Source organism: Neovison vison, chromosome 5, assembly GCF_020171115.1.
Source record: "Neovison vison isolate M4711 chromosome 5, ASM_NN_V1, whole genome shotgun sequence".
NCBI lineage: Eukaryota > Metazoa > Chordata > Mammalia > Carnivora > Mustelidae > Neogale > Neogale vison.
In genome coordinates this window covers 17897550-17916456 of record NC_058095.1, presented here as the reverse complement: position 1 = coordinate 17916456, position 18907 = coordinate 17897550, and the positions used below count along the sequence as shown (strand labels likewise).

The 18907-nt window shown below is 59.0% G+C and overlaps 1 protein-coding gene across 1 annotated transcript; it reads right to left on the bottom strand.

The window, feature by feature from the left end:
* Positions 1–662: 662 nt before the first annotated feature.
* Positions 663–18903, bottom strand: PLCD3 (phospholipase C delta 3). The gene is made up of 15 exons (XM_044247735.1): positions 18641–18903; positions 9304–9465; positions 8981–9209; positions 8583–8712; positions 7432–7660; positions 6773–6974; positions 6479–6623; positions 5517–5669; positions 4316–4453; positions 4030–4180; positions 3070–3186; positions 2060–2226; positions 1695–1830; positions 1466–1615; positions 663–1280 (listed from the first exon to the last, which is right to left on the bottom strand). The coding sequence occupies exons 1-15, from the start codon at positions 18777–18779 to the stop codon at positions 1192–1194; spliced, it is 2337 nt and encodes a 778-aa protein (XP_044103670.1). The 5' UTR covers positions 18780–18903; the 3' UTR covers positions 663–1191.
* Positions 18904–18907: the final 4 nt, after the last annotated feature.

The window sequence follows — 18907 nt, the reverse complement described above, 5'->3', positions numbered from 1 at the left end:
CAAGCTCTGTCCCGAGTCAATGTTGGTGCTTATGCCTGATGGAACCCAAAATGCCAGGGCTCCACCCTGAAGCTCAGAAAGTCCCCTTTCTGGAAGGTTCTGTCTGGATTCTGCCCTCCAGTGTCTCGGCACACGCTCCCAGCTGCTCCAGGCAGCTCAGAGCAGCAGGCTGGTTTCTGGGCCTTTGTCCCTGGTGGAAGGAGAGCCCTGAGTCTCGGATTCATCTACTGAACAGACAGGGGCCTCGGATGCATCTGAACCCAGAAAGCAGGGGTCTATTGAGGTCCCTCAGAGTCCTGTCCCCATCCCCTTTTAGGGCCATAACAGTTCTTCCCTGGCAGAAGCCCCCCACCCTTGCCAAATCCCCCTTTTCCATTCAAGCCCTTCATGGTGACCGGGCAGGGGGAGCTTGTGAGTTGGTGTCCCCACAGTCTCGTGATGCTGGAAGCAGCACTAAGCCAAGAGGAGGGGTCAGGTTATTTTGAGCTGGGGCTCTTCTCCGCCCCTCCCACCCCACCAGCTCCCTGGCTGGCTTAGACAAATTCAAGCCCTGCTGGGGGAGGGAGCCCACGGGACTCTGCCTTCATCCCTCCTCCGGGTCCTGTGGGTCTGAGCTCAGAGGTGCTCCACGTACAGCAGTAGTAAAATAAACTGGCTCCTTATATTATTATTATTTTTTAATCAATAGTCTTGTTCTACTGCCCTCTCCCGCACCCTTCTATGACACAAGTTAAAACCTACTTCCAGGCTTCCTAGAAAAGGGAGCTCAAGTTCAAGAGCTCGAGGGAGGAACCCAGGAAAGCCTGGTGAGGGGAGGGGCTCGGGGGATGGCTAATGCCTGGGGTGGGATGGGGGCAAGAAGAGGGCTGGACCAGGCCCCTTGGGGGGCAGAGAAGAGCTGAAGGCTCCGGTGCCCACCCCAAATCTGGCTCTTCATGAGCCACAATGAGTGAGGGAGTGGGCCAAGAATCGGAGGAACTGGGGCCGTCTCAAGGCTCCAGGGTCACGGCCTGTTCTCTGGGGGACCAAAGCAGTCCCCAGCACCCCGCTGAGACCAAAGTGGAGTGGGCAAAGTGAGCAGGCTGGAGGGGCTGGGCCTCCCTCTACCCCTCTGCTCCACAGGGGGAGAGAGCCTCTGCCACGGGACGCAGCCTGGCGCCCGCGGAGCCCCAGCATAGGTCAGTCCCACCCTCAGAAGCGCTGGACGCGGATGTGGACGAAGAGCGTGGCTGGCGACAGAGAGGCCCCGTCCTTGGAAAGCAGGTGGATGTGGCGGTACCCTGTGGAGAGTGCAGCCACGTGTCAGGTTCTCTGCACCCCCCACCCAGCAGGGCCAGGACCGCGGGGGGCGCAAGCCGCATCCCACCCCTGGGCTCAGGGCACACTCTCAGAGGACATCCGAGCCCAGGCGAACAGGGTCTCAGAGGCCCAGACCCGCCCCCTTCCCGCTCCATCCCCCGCCAACCTTGCTTCAGGCTGTCGAGAGGCAGCGTAAACTGGCCCACAAAGTCATTGGGGGAGGTGGCGTCGTAATCTTCCACCACGAAGCGGACCAGTGCCAGCTCCGGAGCCCGCAACTGGAACTGCAGGGTCTGCCCCCAGCGGGGGTTGAAGCCTAGGGCGCAGGCGTGGCAGTCAGGAGCCAGCTGCCCCCTCCCCCACCCACCCCCACTGCCCCCAGCACGCCCACCCACCGTTGTTGAGCACGTAGTTGGTCTCCTTTCGAGCACAGTCTGCGGGCACACCGTGGACCTCAACACGCACCAGGGGGTCCACGATGGAGTTCGGCTTCTCCGTGTTCAGCTTGGGCAGCTGCTGCGCTGTCAGCACCTGCCAGGGATGAAGGGGAGCTTCGGTCTGGCCCCTTGGTTGGGGCAGGGAGCCCCTTGCCCTCAGCACTCGCCCGGACCCCCCTGCACGGGGCTGAGACTCAGCCTGCCCTCACCCCAAGCCATCCCCAGGCCTCCACTCTCTGGTAGTACAGGCTGGCACCCGGCAGACTAGGACCCCTCCAGAACTGGCCGTGACTCTGGGGTTGGGCCCAGTGCAGGCTGCTGACCTGGATAGTGAGAGTGGTCCTGGGGGGCCCAGGGCACTCAGGGTCAAAGGTTGTGTCCGGCTGCCGCAGGCAGGCGGGTTTCAGGACGTAGCCGCACTGCCCATTGATGAGGAAGCGCCCGGCATTGAGGTCCATCTCATAGCCTGGCGTCTGGAAGTTCAAGGCCACTGTGGACATAGCGGGGTCAGGGCAGGGGCTCTTAGGGACCCTCCTTTCACCACTCTGATCCAGGGTCTCACTGCCCACCCCTGCCAGCGTTTTGTGGGAGGCATCATGGCATCATGGCAGCCAAGGGACCCAGACCTTGTCACCTGCACCTGATCGCTGGTATCCCCCAGGCCAGAGGGGGATGCTGGGCATAGCCCCGGGCCAGAGTCGCACCCAAGGAAGCCTGCGGTTTCCATATCTGTGCTCGAGGAGACCATATTCCCCTCCTTTGCTCCTTTGCTGGGGCTTAGCATCCCTCCAGAGCCCACTCCTGTCAGTGGTGACTCAGGGGAGCTTGTATGTGTGTGTGTGTGTGTGTGTGTGTGTGTGTGTGTGTGTGTGTGGTTACATGGAAGTAGATGTTTTGAACTTCCATATTAAAAAAAAAATGTGAGGGCGCCTGGGTGGCTCAGTGGGTTAAGCCGCTGCCTTCGGCTCAGGTCATGATCTCAGGGTCCTGGGATCGAGTCCCGCATCGGGCGCCCTGCTCAGCAGGGAGCCTGCTTCCCTCTATCTCTCTCTCTCTGCCTGCCTCTCTGCCTACTTGTGATCTCTCTCTGTCAAATAAATAAAATCTTAAAAAAAAAAAAAAAAGTGAGACTTTCACAGTGTCCGGAAGAAATGACTCAGATTTGTTTTCCCACTTATTTTCCTGACAATTATTTTAATCATTGTTATTACCAAGAGAACCCAGTTTTCCACCTTCTGGAAAGCTGTGTGGCCCGACCCCTGCCCAGGCCTCTCACGGTTTCCTGGAGGCCACCCCCCTGCCCATCCCTGGTCCTGCTGCTGTCCCCGCTCACCCAGCTGACAGCCTGAATTCCACATCTCCTGGGGGCTGTAGTTGGCTGAGTTCATCCGCAGCCCCAGTGGATAGACACGGGTCAGTTGGTGGGCATTGTGCCTGACGAAGCTGTTCCCTGGGGGAGAGTTGGGGCAAGACAACGATGAGTCCTGGGTGATGAGGAATAATGAGGGACGACTGGGTGTCCCTCACCTAATGCCAGGGCCTGGAACTTCCTCTGCCCCAACTCTAGGGACCAGCTGGGAACTGACGCTAAACTCCCCTGCCCCCAGACCCCCCTGCCGCAGGGCTGAGAGGACCTCCCGGAGGAGGCTACTGAAGCCCAGAGAGGGCCAAGGACAACCTTCCATATCCTGACACTGCATCCCAGCCCCAAATCCCCGCATCCTTCCCCCTCTCAGTGCCTGGAACGGGGGCCCCAGGCTGACACCCGGCTCTCGTCCTGCCTCCCCCATGCACTCTTCCAGCAGAGCTGCGGGTCCCCAGAACCCTTCCTGCAAGCCATGCCTTCACCTGACCTGCTCCTCCAGCCTCGAAACCCCTCCCCCTTCTTCACCTGGCTGCTTCCACCCCAACTTTTGGTCTGGGGTCTTCACACCAGTGCTCCAGTCCTTTCCTGATCTCACGCCCTCTGCGGGGCTCCCCCAGCCCCCACCACGGCCCACCGATCACCCTGCACCACCACTCCTGACTATGTCTGGCCCTGCCACTAGGCTCGAGTCCAGCAAAGACGGACAGCAGCTCCCTGGACTCTCTTTCCTCCCTCCAGGGCAGCCCGGAGCTGGGCATGTGCCAGGCGCTCATTCCCTGAGCCCCAAACCGGGGACCTCCTGACCCCTTCACTGGCCCTGAAGTCCTCTTAGTCTCCTTTCCTGACCAACTCCAGGATGCCCCCACCAGGAGCCTGCAGGCCTCCACGACGCCTCTGGTCCCCAGAGGCCCGATGTCCGGCTCCTACCTGCCTCTCGGATGAGCTTCTTGGCCTTGCGCTCGTTGAGGGAGCTGACCTGGCAGGGCTGGGGTGGCACCGGGTTGGGGCGCAGGGTCCGCAGGCGGGTGGCACAGCAGTACACGACCAGGGCCGACAGCTCGGGGGAGATCTGCTTGGCCTGGGAGATGAACCTCAGAGGCGGCACCCACCGGCTCCAGCCCCTCTGTCTTCCTAGCTCCCTTCCCCTCCCCAGGCAGCTCCTCCCTACCCCAGCCAGCTGGATCGCCCTCAGCCCTCACCCGTCCCCACTCACCCGCCGCCTCTGTTCTGCAGCCTCCACCTCCTCTTCTTCCTCTTCCTCTTCCTCCTCCTGGTCGGATAGAATTCGACCATCCTCGCTCCGAGCAGCTGGCAGCTTCTTCCCCTTCACCAGGACCCGGCCCTTCAGCTGCTGTAGGGACCCCATATGGAAGGATTATTTCCTCTTGCCCCATCAGTCACACAAACACCTCTATGTGAGGGGGGCTGACAGAGGGGGCGCAGGAAAGGCCACGCAAAGAGGAGGGATGCTTCTAACAGGAAAAACCATGGGAAACAACGTCTAGAGCCATCAACAGGGGACTGGCTAGGGAGGTCCCTCCAAAAAGAATATGACACAGCAGCCTTTCCAATGAATGACGCAGCTCGGAGCTGAAAGAGAAGGAGCCCTCTTCCAAAAAGATCTCGCAGGAAAAAAGTGACTCTAGAACATGTAATCACGTAAGCTTTGTTGTGTAACATTTGAAAGAGAAGACAGTTCTGCACGTAAGTCTATACACACAGGAAAATTCTGGAAAGACGCACAAGAGACTTAAAGATGGTTACTTCCCATGAAGTAGGACAAGGCAAACAAAAACCCATTTTCCGTTGTATACAATTTTGTACAACTTGATTTTTTTTTAACCATGTTTGTTTCGCGCTAATAAAAAAAAATAAAATCAGACACGCACGCGTGCACGCGCGCACACACACACACACACACACACACACAGATGAGTCAATGTTCTGGGCATATTTGGATTGAGAGTAGGAGGAGAGTTTTCTCAAGGAGACAGAAAAACACAAATGTTCTGAGGAGGCAGATAAAACGTTCTGGGGTTGGGGAGGGAGAACCACCCAGGCCGGAGAGCTAAGGAGGTTCCTCAGACCACAGGAGGGGGTGGTCCACCCTGAGCTAGAATTCTAAGCCAGCGGCGGCGCTTGGCAAGGGCAGACAGCTGGGAAGAGAGTTTCTGGAGAAGACGCATCAACGAAGGCCTTGGAGGTGGGAATGGCGGAGACTGCGGGGACCCTGTAGGCAGGGTGGCAGATCGAGGTGGGGGAGTGAAGGGGAGGGCATGGAGAGCCCTGAGTGGGGCGGGCTGGGCAGAGAGATGTATGGGGTCCCAACCCGCGGAGGTGGCCCAGCAGGGGCAGATGACGGACTGCCGCCCGCTCCTCCCCCACCCAGGCGCAGAGTCGGGGACATTCATTACCTCTGGGGACGGCAACTCTTCAGGGTTCTGTGTGTCCAGCCCCTGCGTCACCAGCACGTCTCCCAGGATGGTGCGAAGGTGGTGAGCCATAACGGCCTGCTGCTCCAGCCCACAGTGGTTCTCGAGGGATAGGATGACAGGGTACGGGGACAGCTGGGGGGTGGGGAGACAGGCAGCAACTCAGAGCCACTTCCCCCTCCCGCTCCCAGCACCCCTACTACACCTGGCCCCAACCCCCTTCAAGACAGACAGACAAAGGCACTCCAGGGGGCTGAGTAGGTGGGACGTGGGGCAGACTCTGGGACCAGTGTGTCCCTGGGGGGACAGGGGACAGATCTGGGGTCTCTGGGGAAGGGGAGAATGTCTGGGAGAATGAGGGCAGCGGCACGGTTTTGTTGTTTAAATGCCCTTTATGTGTCAATGACATTGGCCATATTGTTTATGCTACACACTCCCCACCCCCCACAGCCCGTAATTTTTAAGTGCATTTATTTATTTATTAGTAATCTCTGCACCCAACGCTGGGCTCGAACTCCTGACCCCGAGATCAATAGTCGCACACTCTTCCGACTGAACCCACCAGGCGCCCCAAGCCCATCGTGTTTTGAGGGTAAGATTCGTGCATAGCTTGCCAGGAGTTGCAACTACGCAGACTCCAGGGCTGAACTTCTCTTTCGTGCCCTTCTCTTTGGGAGTCATGATTCAAACGTCCTTCCCTACCCGCAAGGTTTTCTTGCAGACATTCTGTGATTTTACTGCATTTACTAAACATGGGGGTGGAGGAAGGGAGCCTCTCACTCAGTTTTCTTCTACCCCACTGGCCAGCTGTCCCAGTGGCACTGGGTGAGTGAGCGATTCTCTGGGCAGGGAGCAGCAGGGGGGGGTTTCTTCTGGAAGGACAGAGGACACTGGGGTCACTGCGGGAGGCTCTGGGGCTGGGCATGGGGGTCCTGGGAGCTCACAGTGAAGGCGTGGTCACGCACAGTCTGGACCACATCTCGGAAGAGGATCTTGGACGTGAGAGTGTGGCCGTGATAGATGATGGGCTCCCCTCCTGGCCCCTCCCAGCAGTCCAGCTCCACACAGCGGCAGCCCTGTGCAAAGGCCCTGTGGACAGGCAGACAGAACAGCGGGTGAAGTGTCATGTGGAAGCCACGGAGCAGAGCAATGGATGGACCGAGCCAGGTTTGAGCCCTATAGTGCCCCCAAGCTGGGCTCCCAGATGTGTTCACCCCAACCATCCCCCGCTACAGTACCTAACATAGGCCTCCGTGCTGCTGAGCCCCCCGATCTGAGAGTCGGTCAGGTATGTATTGTGTGAGGAGGAGATGAAGTAGTGGGAGAGGGGCTGGCCCATGTCCTGGAACACGCATGTGTGGGCCGGGTCCAGGGCAGCCCCTTCAGGTGACAACAGGTACATCATGAAGCCATCCAGTGTCATCAGTTCGTGCTGCTTGGCTGCGAAGACGGGTCGAAGAGAGTGTCAGGTCACCGGGAGGACTCCGTGTCTGGCCCCATAGGGCCCCAAAGCTCACTCAGCTTAGTAACGAGTACCTACCTACTGACTGGACCCTGCATGAGTTACGCCATTTATTTGTTTAAAGTAATCTCTATACCCAACATGGGGTTCGAACTCACAACCCCAAGATCAAGGGTCACACGCTCTATCAACCGAGACGGCCAGGAGCCCCCACAAGTCATGCCATTTAATCTTCAGCCAAACCCCGTGAGGCAGGTATGCTGCTATGCCATGTCACTGGTGTGGCAGCTGCGTCTCTAGGAGCCAAAGGTGACCCGCCCAAAATGGCACCCATAGCCAGTAATTGTAGCTGGAAGCCCCCGGACCTGTCAGATGCCGAGACAGGACCGTGCTGACCCCGACCCCTTCTGTCAGCCCCCACCTGCAGGCCCCCACCTGTCTCGTTGAGCTCATAAGTGTGGATGAGCTTCTGGGCGTGGGCCAGCGTGGCGCCGTCCTCCCTCTGGTCCTCCAGGAACTCCAGCAGCTCCGGGGCGCTCAGCACGCGGTCCTCGCCTGAGTACCGATGGAAGATCTCCTCCAGCTCAGGGCGTTTCAGCAACCGCCGCAGAAACTCCTCAATCTCAGCCCCCTCCAGCCGTTCGTTGTTGGAGTGGTCACATTCCTGGAAGGAAGCGCCGAGCGGCTCAGAGAAGGAGGACGCCTGGGGAAAGCGGGCCCGCACCGACCGACACACCTGTTGTCAACCACGCTGCACAGGCGGGGACCCCCTAGTCCATAGGTAGAGAAACTGGAAGCTAGCGCACCAGCTCACACAGCTGCTCCGCTGCGGGGCTGGGATTCTAAGGAAGGTCCCTTGGCTTCAGTGCCTGTCCCTCTGCACCATGACCTACCCCCCAAAATCAAGATGTGGGAGGAAAAGCAGTGACCCAGGGGCAGGACCAACCATAATTCCTCCTCCCATGTGTTTGTGTGTGCAGGGCCATCCTTCCGTCCCCAGACCCACGCCTGCGGTCAGTGAGCCACAGATAATTGACTTCATGGGGAGGAGTCCCCGTGTTGCTGTGGGTTCAGGTGGACAGGTGCCATGGCTCCCGTGTCTCAGGTGGCTCAGACAGTCACCACCCACACAGGCATCTGTCATGAGCTCTGACCCGGCCTCTGATGCCCAGAGCACCCCCGTGTACCCCCGTCAGTGCTCCCACATGTGGGGTGTATCCGGTCACGTGGGGAGGTGCCCCGTGTGTCACAGTGGAGGAGGGTGGGCACGTGAGTCCGTGAGCCGACTCCTGCCTGCACGCCCGTGTGCAAGCCGTGCACGGCCGCGAGTGCAAAGGGTGCCCGCAGGCTTGTAAAAATGAAAAGCACAGCTTTGCTGCTCTCTCTGGGGGAGTGGAGGGTCCCTCCCACCCCTGGGCTCTCTGCCTGAGGGTGGGAAGTTCTGGGCCGCCGTGCCCATCCTGGCCCAGCGCCCTGGGAGGAGTGCAAAAGGCTAAGTAGGCCCAGATATGGCCTTTCTGCAGGGCGAAGGCCCAGGGGTGAGTGAGGTGAGTGCCTCAGAGGTCAGCGTGGGGGCAGGACCCCACCTTGAAGAGGCGGTAGGCATACATGTCATTCATGTCCACGTTCACCATTCTGAGCAGGCTCTTGATCTCCTTGAAGCTCATCTTACTGTCCTGGTCGGAGTCTGCCCGGTGCAGATAGGCGTGGATCCAGGTGTGGGCGCTCAGGAAATACACGCAAAAGCCTGGGCACCACCGCCTGCCCCACCAGGTGCCTGCCGGGACCCCGGGGTGGGGCTCCCGGGTGCAGGGGCTGTACTTCCCCTCTGCCCGCGGCCTCCTCGGGCCGGGGCTGGGCTCCCCAGAGACAGGAGGCCGCGGCGCCACCCTCTATTCTGAAGACCAGGGGCTGGGGCTCGCCCTCGGATCCCCAAGCACCCGTCCCCCTCAGCTCCCCGGACCCCGGCAGCTGGGCAGGATATTGGTCGAGACGTTCGCGCTGGCTCATGGCGTCGAGGCGCGCGCGCAGCTTGGCCAGGCCACGCACCCAGCGCTGAGCCTCTTCCGCCGTGGCCGCCGCCAAGTCCAAGTTCTTGCGGCGGCCCTTGAAGGCGATGGTGAGGCAGCGCGCCGGCGGGAAGGCGCCCCCGAAGCGCCGCAGGCCCTCGGACTGGTGGCCCTCACGGACCGCCTCGATGTGCTGCACGAAGACTGAGGGGTACAGGGCACGCGCGGCAGGGTCAGGGCCGCTGTCCCCCGGCCGCTGTCCCGGCAGCCCGCCCCGAGCCCGCGCGACCCAGCTCACAGATGTGCTGCGACGGCGCGCGCGGGATGCGCCGCTGGAACCACACGCTCAGGCCGTCCTCCTGCAGCCGGTACAGCCGCTCCTTGTGCCACGTCCGCGAGCGGATCTTGCAGAGCCGGGAGCCCTGCAGCATGGCGCGCACGTCCTCGTCCTCCGTCAGGCCTGCGGGGGGGGGGGGGGGGCGGGAGGCCTGATCACGACTTCGGGGCCTCCCTGGCCTCTGGCTCCCTCCACCCTCTTCCCAGCCAGCAGCCGCCAGTGGCCTTGCCCTGCAAGCCCTCATCGGCCACTCTTCCTCTGCTTAGCTTAACGTGTCCCCAGGACTGGATTTGGCCTTTCAGCTCCTCCGCCCCAAGGTCTCACCTGGTGTGTCCCACCCAAGCCCTGGGGGGGTGGGGGGGGAGGACACCAGTACCTTCTGTCTTGGTTAAGCCGCTGCCTCCAGAGGCCCTTAGAGCAGAGCAGTCCCTCAGGCAGGACCTGGCCCTTCGGCCTCCCTCAAGGTCACCCTGTGCCACTCCCTTCCATCCCGGTCTTTAGACTTCGAGACCAGAATCTGCCACCCACAGCCTTTTCCTTTGATGTGAAACCCTGACCTCAAGAAGGTAGTCTCACTATCTAACCTAAATCTCTCTTGCTGCAATCCAAGCTCCTCACCTCCGCGCTCCCCAAGGCAAGGGAGGATAGCAGAGGCCACCCTGGCTCCAGGGTCACAGGCCAACGACTCCAGGACCAGCCCTGCCAAGGCCAGCCTGGGGCTGATATCCAGGTGTCCTCTTTGTGTCCAGCTGAAAGCATGGTCTGCTGTGACACTCGGCACTCCCCGGGGCCCAGCCACCGTCACAATCCCACCTCACCCCACATGGGTTCTCCCTTTCCTTAGTAGGAAGAAATGCTTACAAAACATCTACCACACACGAGCCCCCAATCATAAACGAACACACGAGAAAACAAGGACAGAGAAGCTTAAGGAACTTGCTAGAATTCCATGGCCACAAAGGGATGGACGCAGGTTTCAAACCCCGGAGGTCAGGCCTCAGCCAGCACCTGTTCCCGTGGCCACTGCATTGAACCCCTGTGCTCCTCCGTCCCTTCTTGCTCACATGGTTGGGGGCGTGTTGCAGAATTTAAATTCAGGGGCCCAGGGAGGCAAATCCCAACTCTGTCACTTCTGAGTTACACAGCCTTGGTGGCAGTAACCGTGACCGCTCAGGGCCCTGTGTTCTCCACACACGCAGTAAAGACCGCAACAGCCCCCGACCTTGAGCTGCAAAATCTGAACTTCAGCTAAGATGCCACCCGTTCTGGTGTTCCCACAGCCTGCTCTCCTGCGTTACAGGTCGATACCAAAGGTTTATGAGCCAGGGGACAACAGAAAGAGCGGGAACGTGGCAAACTGGAAGGTCCATACCCTTTGGAGGGAGAAGGGCGGCAGATGAGGGCCCAGAGTTTCCAGAGAACAGGAAGCTGGGTTTGTATGTGAAGCCTCTGGATTTTTCAATGTTGGCAACTAAATCAAAGTGAAACAAAACCCCCTAAAATACCACTGTGTGAGCCAAATGAAACAGGACAGTGGCATTAGGCTTTGTGGGTCCCAGGCCCCTGTGTGTTGGGAACTCTGACCCATGCAACTAAAGTCTAAATTCCTGAGCCTTCTTTCATTCTCTCTGGGAGCCTTTGTAGGATCCTTCTTGTTTCTCTGACTCTCAGAGGACTCCTTCAAGGACGGGCTCAGACACCATCTCCTCCAGGAAGCCTTCCTTGATTTGTCCTCAAATGGGCATTCTCCCTCCCCGATCACCCACAGCATTTTTTACTTTAACTAAAGCATCCCACCTAAACTGTAATTTCAGGGAACTTTAATAAACCCAAGGACAGGGACAAAGTCTTATATCCACATCTCGGTGCTCATCCCAGAGCCAGATTCACAGCCAGGGTTTTCTGAAAGGGGAGGACAAGCCATGTCCACTGACAACTGGGGAACTAAGCACGTTCTACCCCCAGCCCTACCCTATCTAGCCTTTCCTGTGGGCCACTGAACCCTGCCAGTGATGGGACTCGCCTGGAGAAGGTGGCAAACCCCACATCCCAGAGATTCTTGTCCAGCAGGTGTGGGCTGGGACTTGGGTATCAATGTTTAAAAATTCCCCTGTGACCCCGAGGATGACTGTGATTGACAATCAGGGTCTCAGGGCCAGGAGGAGAAGCCTGCCATCCGGAGGAGCCCACGGTCCCCCTTGGGGCTAGCCTGTGGCTCTGAGGGCTCCAAAGGGTCTCTCAGAATTCAGACCGGGCTAGGAAGGGGAGGCGGAAGCCTTGTTATTCCAGACAAAGAGCTACAAGGTGGCCCACAGCAGGCCAAGAGACTCACTAGACCCTCAGCCCTCTGCACCCACATCTGGGCAACTTCTGAATTCCCTCAGCCTGAGAAGCAATGGCTTGAGTGGCAGGACACTCAGGGAACCTGTAGGGCCACCACAACTGAGCACCCTCCAACTCCCCAGCTATGGGAAAGGAACCCCTCATTCCCATGACAACCAGGCTCTGCAGCCGGGGCTACCTCCCAGCCAGTCCTCTGAGGCCAAGCCCATAGTTGGGGAGGGTGGGGGAGAAAGGGGGCTGGCGAATGACTAAGGCCGGAAATGGAGGTGAGTCACCGAGGTCCTGCTTTGTCCAGAGCATTCTGCAAACAGGACATCAAGACAGGGAGCCAGAACTTCTGATCAGCGCTCCACTGGAACAGGTTCCCATGTTGAGGGGGCCCTTGCCCCTGGCCCTCATCCCCAGCTCCCCAGGAGCCTGCTGGGGGAAAGGGTTACACTCTAGTCTGCCCGCCCAGCGGGCACTGGGACTGGTCTCTGGCTCACGATGCTCCCAAACACGCATCCATTGGAAAAGCCAAATAGAATGAGAGTTCAATGCCGGGCTGAGCCGGGTGCTGAGTTCCCAGAGCAGGTGACACTCCTTTCCCGTTGCTTCAGCTTCTGAGCCCTGGGGTAGGGAAGGGATTAGGGCTCCAGACAGGAAGGGTGGGATCCAGAGAGGTAAGGGAGAGAGGTCAGGAGGAGGGCCCAGGCCCTGGGCAGAGGCACTGGAAGGCACCTGGCTCTCTGCCCAGGCACCCAGTCAACATTTATTGGCTCTGCCAGGGCCCAAACCCACAGATGCTTCCTCCACCTCATTCCTACCCGCTTGGAGCAGGTGTACCAGCTGCCTGCTCCTAGTGCTTCCCGTGGGTTCTCTAATCTAAACATCTCTGCCTTGAACGTGGAGCTGGGCTGGGCCAGTGTCATGGCCACCTTGACCAAACAGAGGGGGAACAATCATTAAATAACAGTAGAAAAATGGGGATGAACAAAGGCAAAAAAGATAGAAACAACCCAAATGTCCATCAACAGATGAACGGAGAAGCAGAGGTGGGGTACAGACATACAGGGGGACATTAGTCAGCCGTAAAGAGGAGGGACATCTGATCTAGGCTGCACGGATGACCCTTGATGACATTACGCTAAGTGAAATCACCAGTCGTAAAAGGACAGATAATCGTATGATCCCACTTATAGGCGGTGTCTAAAATAGTCAAATTCATCTGGACCGATTATATGGCCCATACGCCTCAGTAAAAAAATTTCAGAGACAGAGTGTAATTAGAGGTTACCAGGGCCTACGGGAGGGGAGGAAGGAAGGGGGAAATGACAGGTTAATGGCTACTGAGGGGTTTTTGTTTGTTTGTTTGTTTAGGGTAATGGAAAAGTTTTGGAGCGAGCACAACATTGTGAATGCCTCACATTGTGCATGTAATTAATGCCGTTGAAATAGCCACTTAATGCATTTTTTACCACAGCTTTAAAAATTAGTAACGTAGGGTGCCTGGGTGGCTCAGTGGGTTAAGCCGCTGCCTTCGGCTCAGGTCATGATCTCAGGGTCCTGGGATCGAGTCCCGCTCGGGCTCTCTGCTCAGCAGGGAGCCTGCTTCTCCATCTCTCTCTGCCTGCCTCTCTGCCTACTTGTGATCTCTGTCTGTCATATAAATAAATAAAATCTTAAAAAAAAATTAGTAACGTAATAGTCCAGTAACTACTGGATGCTTAAATGGGTGACCTGTTTGATATGTGAGTTAACATCTCGATAAAGCTGTTCAAAAGGCACAGAGTGGCTAACGCATCCAGGGTAAGGCCGTGGACCCAGAACGCATTGAGAGTTGGGGGTTGCTTAACCCCCCAAAGGGCCGTGTGTGGCTTGAATGAGCTAATGTGCAGGTGCCCTCCATGGAGGGCCTGGCCCACAGCGGGAACTCGCTAAATTAGGATAAAGTGAGGCAGTGGCCCGGGAGGGGAGAGGGATCCAGGTATTCCCACCCATCTGTCCTCATTAGGCTCGTGGTTCCCCACGGTGCCCTTCTCCAGCCCAGTTCAGTGCTGTCAGCTGGGGCTCGGACCCCTTCTCTAGGCCAACCGCTTATCTCAGCCCCCAGAGTTGGGTCAGGGGGAGGCTAGGAATGGACAGCCCCGTTTCCCAACTATCACCTTCGACCTGGACGGTTTGGCGTGTGTGTGGTCTGAGCCCTGAGCTGTTCTATGTCGGTGGCCAAGGCCAAGGGGCAGGAGGCGGTTTCAGCAACCGAGCTGGAAGGACCGTAGGGAAGCCACATCCATCTCTGATCCTCAAACCGCCCTCCCCCGTTTGCACAGACGGGCCACTGGTACTATGAGAGGGCAAGCTGCGTGTGCCGACAACAGCGTAGGTCCCCCAAGCCCAGGAAGGACACAGGGGCCGTGTGGTGGATGGCCAGAGGCCAGAGCTGGCCAGCGGTGGGGGTGAGGGTGGGGGTGTGTGCGCTGTGGGGCTACAGCGAGTGTAGACAAGAGGGTAATGCATAGGCAGCTGGGCGTGAAAGTGGTAGGTCTCGAGCAAGGGTGTGTGTGGGGGGGGTGTGATTTAGGGTGTGTGTGCACGTGTGTGCTTTGCACTAGGGCACACTCAGGAAGGGCACCGGGGCTCCAGTAGGAATGTGAGCCATGCAGGAAACAGCAACTGACAGCTTCATGCCAAGTGGGGGAGGAGAGGAAGAGAAGATTTTCCTGACGGTTCTGGGAGGGAACACACGATGGTGAGGGTCCCAATACCTTCACATCCTTTCCCTCTGGCCAGCAGGCAGCCCCAGCCCTGCAGGTAGGAAGCGCGTCCCCCTCGCTGGGGCTGGCCGCCACACCCAGGGTGAAGGCCCGGCCAAGCTCAGCGCCAGAGTCCATAACATTCTTTGGAAAGTCAACACAGTCAGGAAAGGCAGGCAGTGCTGGCCAGACACACAGCGACCGAAGGTGGCAGCACCCTTCCGGGCAGGGCCAGAACACGCATGAAGCCGATCTGGAGGCAAAGGCTGTAGGAGGGGGGGCCTCCCCAGAGCCGAAGGAGGAGGAGAGGTGAGGGAGGCCACAAGGCATGACAGGGACAGCCCCCTAGTCCTGCCTGGCAGGCCCCGGCTTAGCCAGGACAGCCACCCAGTTCTCCCTCCCACCAGGCCAGACACCTGCCAGGACTCCCACCTTCCAAGTGCACACACAGCAGTCCCACTCACCCTGCAGGAGAAGTCCTGGGCAGGCCATAGTGAGAGCCCTCTGGCAGCTGGGGCACTTGGTGGAGGCCTGCAGGCCGGGGACGAAAGGGAACAGGATTCTGCCCACTCAGGCCTCCGCGCTCCTGGGGAGGATTAGGGGCCGGGGCGGGGCCTGAGGGTTCGGGCACAGACAGGGGCTCTGGGGAGATAGGGCTGGCTAGGGCTGGTGGGTGACATCCAGGATGCCCATTTAAATGCACATTTCAGGGGCACCTGGGTGGCTCAGTGGGTTAAGCCTCTGCCTTCGGCTCAGGTCATGATCTCAGGGTCCTGGGATCAAGCCTCGCATCAATTGGGCTCTCTGCTCAGCGGGGAGCCTGCTTCTCCCTCTCCCTCTGCCTGCCTCTCTGCCTACTTGTGATCTCTCTCTCTCTCTGTGTCAAATAAATAAATAAATCTTTTTAAAAAAATGCACATTTCAGATAAACAACCAGTGATGTTTTCATGTAAGTTTGTTCCAAATGATCTGCTGTTGATTTGAAACTCACGTTTAACTGGCTGTCCTGGATTTTATGTAACGCCTATGAGGACACCTCTAGGGGCTGGCAGAGCCTCTGCAGGGGAGACAAGAGGCGGGCCATGCCCAGACACAAATCACTCACTCCCTCATTGTGACAGGAGCTTGGACCCCGGGGCCAGACGCCTGGGTTCGAATCCTCGCTCAGTGGCTTCCCAGCATTCAGCATCTCGGAATCTCAGTTTCTCATCTGTAAGATGAGGCTCATGGTACCACACACCTCATACAATTGTGAGCATTAAATGAGCTGATATGTGAAAAGCCCTCGCTCAGTGTTACAAAGGTGTTAATTCGTATCATTAACTCTGGCAATAAAGAGCCATCATTGAAACCTAGGCCTTAGCGGTTGTCTCTTAGCCATGTGGGCCCCAGGCTGGTGACGTCATCCCCTACCCCCAGCTGATCTGCCCTGCGAGGACATCAGCAGCATCTTCTCCCCGGGATGCCAAGCGTTAAGTAGGCTCCCGCCAGACACGAGCTCAGCATTGTGCCTGGGTTGGCAGGTGCTCTAACTCTCCCCAGCTATTCCCTGGCTTTCTGGGGACAGGCTAAGCCTGCAGCCACCCCCGCTGAGGAGGAAGGGACAGGAGAAGAGCCCCAGGCTCCACAAATGGCTCCCGGTCGTGTGGGAGTGGTGTTCCTCCTCCCCCGCCATTGCAATGGCCATCGCCATTGTCCCAGCAGTTCCCATTCCCCCATTCAGCCTGAGAAAACCTTTCTTTCCTGTGGGCCCCTCTGAGCCTTTGATCTCCAAGCCGCTCCCTGCCCTTGTCTCTTGACAGCACCTGAAATAAAGTCTGTTGTCTGCTAGCCTGGGGGGTTTGGCCCTGACCCACATGGGGACAGCCCTGAGAGCCACCTGGGGAGGAGCTGCGGCTGGCTGCCATGGTGGGAGCTCCCTGGGTGGTGGGCCTGGCCTTGGTGGCCTCAAAGTGGGCCCCAGGACACCTGGGTTTTGTCTCCACCCTGTTCCTGGAATCAGTGATGCCTGGGGAAGGGGCATTCCCCAGAAACTGGACATTCCTCTCTCGGCGGTCACTCGGCAGGACAGGGCAGCGGTGGGAGGGGAGGGTGGCCCAGGTGACATTCTGACACCCACACGTGCCCTGACAGTGTCCCTAGGACGGGATGCCTTGAGCTCCCGTGCAGCTTTATTCATGCCAGGAGGCTGAGTCCTGGGTTTGGAGGTATGACCTGTCTGTGAGTGTCTCCAGCTATTAAACTGTGCGCCCCCCGAGGGCAAAGTGCTGTGGTATTCACCTACGCAGCCCCAGGCCTTGGCACAGTGCCATCACATGCTGATAGCGCTGAGCAGAAGCGTATGGAATGAAGAAGCAGCACCCCAGCCCTCCCCCAGCATCCGCCAGCCCTGCTTTTCTGGCCCAAACGCCAGCCCCGGATGTCTCTGTGGCCCCTCAGCTCCCCACAGCCCTCCCCTCCCCAAGGCACCAGCGCTCCTTAGCCCAGAGAATGACACTGTCACCCAGCAGACACCTTTCAGATCCCACCAGCCGCAGAGTCCAGCCCAGCCCGCCACCTAGGTGGTTGGTTCTTCTAGAACCCAACTCGGCTGTGCTGGTCCAAGTCTGAGCATCCCCATGGCTTGACCAATGGATTCCTCAACCTCCCTCTTATGGTTCTCCCTGATTCATCCCTGCCTTCGTCCGACGTGCCTCCCACTCTCCAGGAGCCCTGCCTCCCTCCTCCTGCTTGAGACCCTCTGGGGCTCCTCCTGCCCCCAGGGCAAGCCCATAACTCTATAAGGAGAGGCCTTGAGCATCTGGCCCCCACCTGCCTCTCCCCCACACCTAGCTCCAGTCTCCCTCTGGCTCTGGGGTCCAGCTAGGGCCCTCGCTGGCTCCCCGGTACCTGATTTGCCCTCTCCCCTCCTAGAATTGTTTCTTTGCTTCATTGTCTGACCTCCTTGCTGATGCCTCCCCTCTCTAAAGGGCCAGAACTGTGTCTGTCCTATTTGTTGCTGAATTCCAGGACAGAGCCTACTATAGGCACTAAGTAAATGTCCGCCGAGTGCATGAATGATTGGAGGGTAGGGCAGAGATCATGTGTCTTACGTCTCCTCAGGGAGAGTGCCAGGTTCCGAGCTCAGAACATAGAGCTCAGTCCATTCAGATCTGAGTGAGTGACAGGAGGTAGAAATAAGAACAAGGTGGGGGGCAGTGACAAAGAGAAGTCAAGTCTGGCAATCGGCACCCCGAATTCTGCCTGGAGATTCACACTGGTCTCCTGGGCAGCCCTGCCCTATTCCCCCACACCCACCTCTCCATCATGAATTATTTACCAACAGTGGTTGCAACATATCATTTCAGGTTCACGGTCATGGATGTTTTCTAAAACACTGGCACACCTCTCATTCAAGCCACCTAATCAGCCAGTCAGTCACACTCTGCCCAGGCTCTGAGATGGTCTCTGCCGCAGTGTGGCTGCCCACAGCCTCCCATGCCATCCTCCGCCCTTAACTGGCTGTGTGGCCACTGACAAATTCTTCAACTTCTCTGCCTCAGTTTCCTCATCTGTGAAGTGGGAATTATACCAGGTGCCTCTCAGGAGAATGAGGAAGACTGAGTGATGCCACCTAGGTACCCAGTGCCCCTCGACTCTGGGAGTTAACATTCCTTCCCTGTAGTCACTTCTCTGGAACCTGAGAGGGGCATCTGTCCTTCTCACTCCAAGGACAGTATTCTCACCAGTTCGACCAGTCCTACCTGGTCGCTGCAGGGGCTGCTGCAACCCCTGGGGGTGCTGCAGGGCTGGAGAACCAGTTTGAGAGGCTGGCCTCTTCCACAGCTCCCCTGTCCCCCTAACGGCGGCCAAGAACCCAGGAAGCACGGGGACGCCCGTGAACCCTGGAAGGCACAGGGTTCTGGGGAGCTGGGTGAGGGACACCCACAGCGTGTCTCTCCCACTTTATTTCACCAGGTCCTCCCGGACCCCAATCCGCGCCCCGCGCCCCGCGCCCCGACGCCCACTCCAGCACGCCCCGCGGGCGCCTCCTGGTGGGAAGCAAAGGCCATCGGCGCGCCTCGCCCGGCCGGGGAACGTCGGATGACCACAGGTGCGACCCCCAACCTTCCGACCTTCGCTGCCTGGGAAGCCCACGACAGCTCGCCCGCACACCCTCGCCGTCCCAGGCGGCCCCCCGGGCAGTCCCCGCCCGCCCCGAACCGCCCCCGTCGGTTACTGACCCATCTTCTTCAGCGCCCGCAGCCCGGGCCTCCTGCTGCCGCCGTCCGGGGGCGCGAGGGCGACGGGCGTCGCGACCTGGGCCGGCACCGAGGGCTCCTCGGGCCGGCGGCGGCAGCTCCTCCAGCGGCCGCACAGCATGGCTCGGTGGGGTCGGGGCCGGGCCGGGCTCTGCGCGCGGGGACAAGGCAGCGGGGACGCCGCTCCGGCCCGGCCCCGGCTCTGCGCGCGGTCCCGAGCGGAGAAACTTAGCGGCGTCCGGAGGGAGT

Bases quoted from the DNA above. Each gene is read 5' to 3' on its own strand.
- PLCD3 (XM_044247735.1), bottom strand. From the start codon at position 18,779: ATGCTGTGCGGCCGCTGGAGGAGCTGCCGCCGCCGGCCCGAGGAGCCC. The intron at 9,466-18,640 runs GTCAGTAACCGA...CCCCCCCCGCAG, and splicing joins GCGGGCGCTGAAGAAGATGG to GCCTGACGGAGGACGAGGAC. The intron at 4,181-4,315 runs GTGAGTGGGGAC...TTCATCTCCCAG, and splicing joins CTGCAGAACAGAGGCGGCGG to GCCAAGCAGATCTCCCCCGA.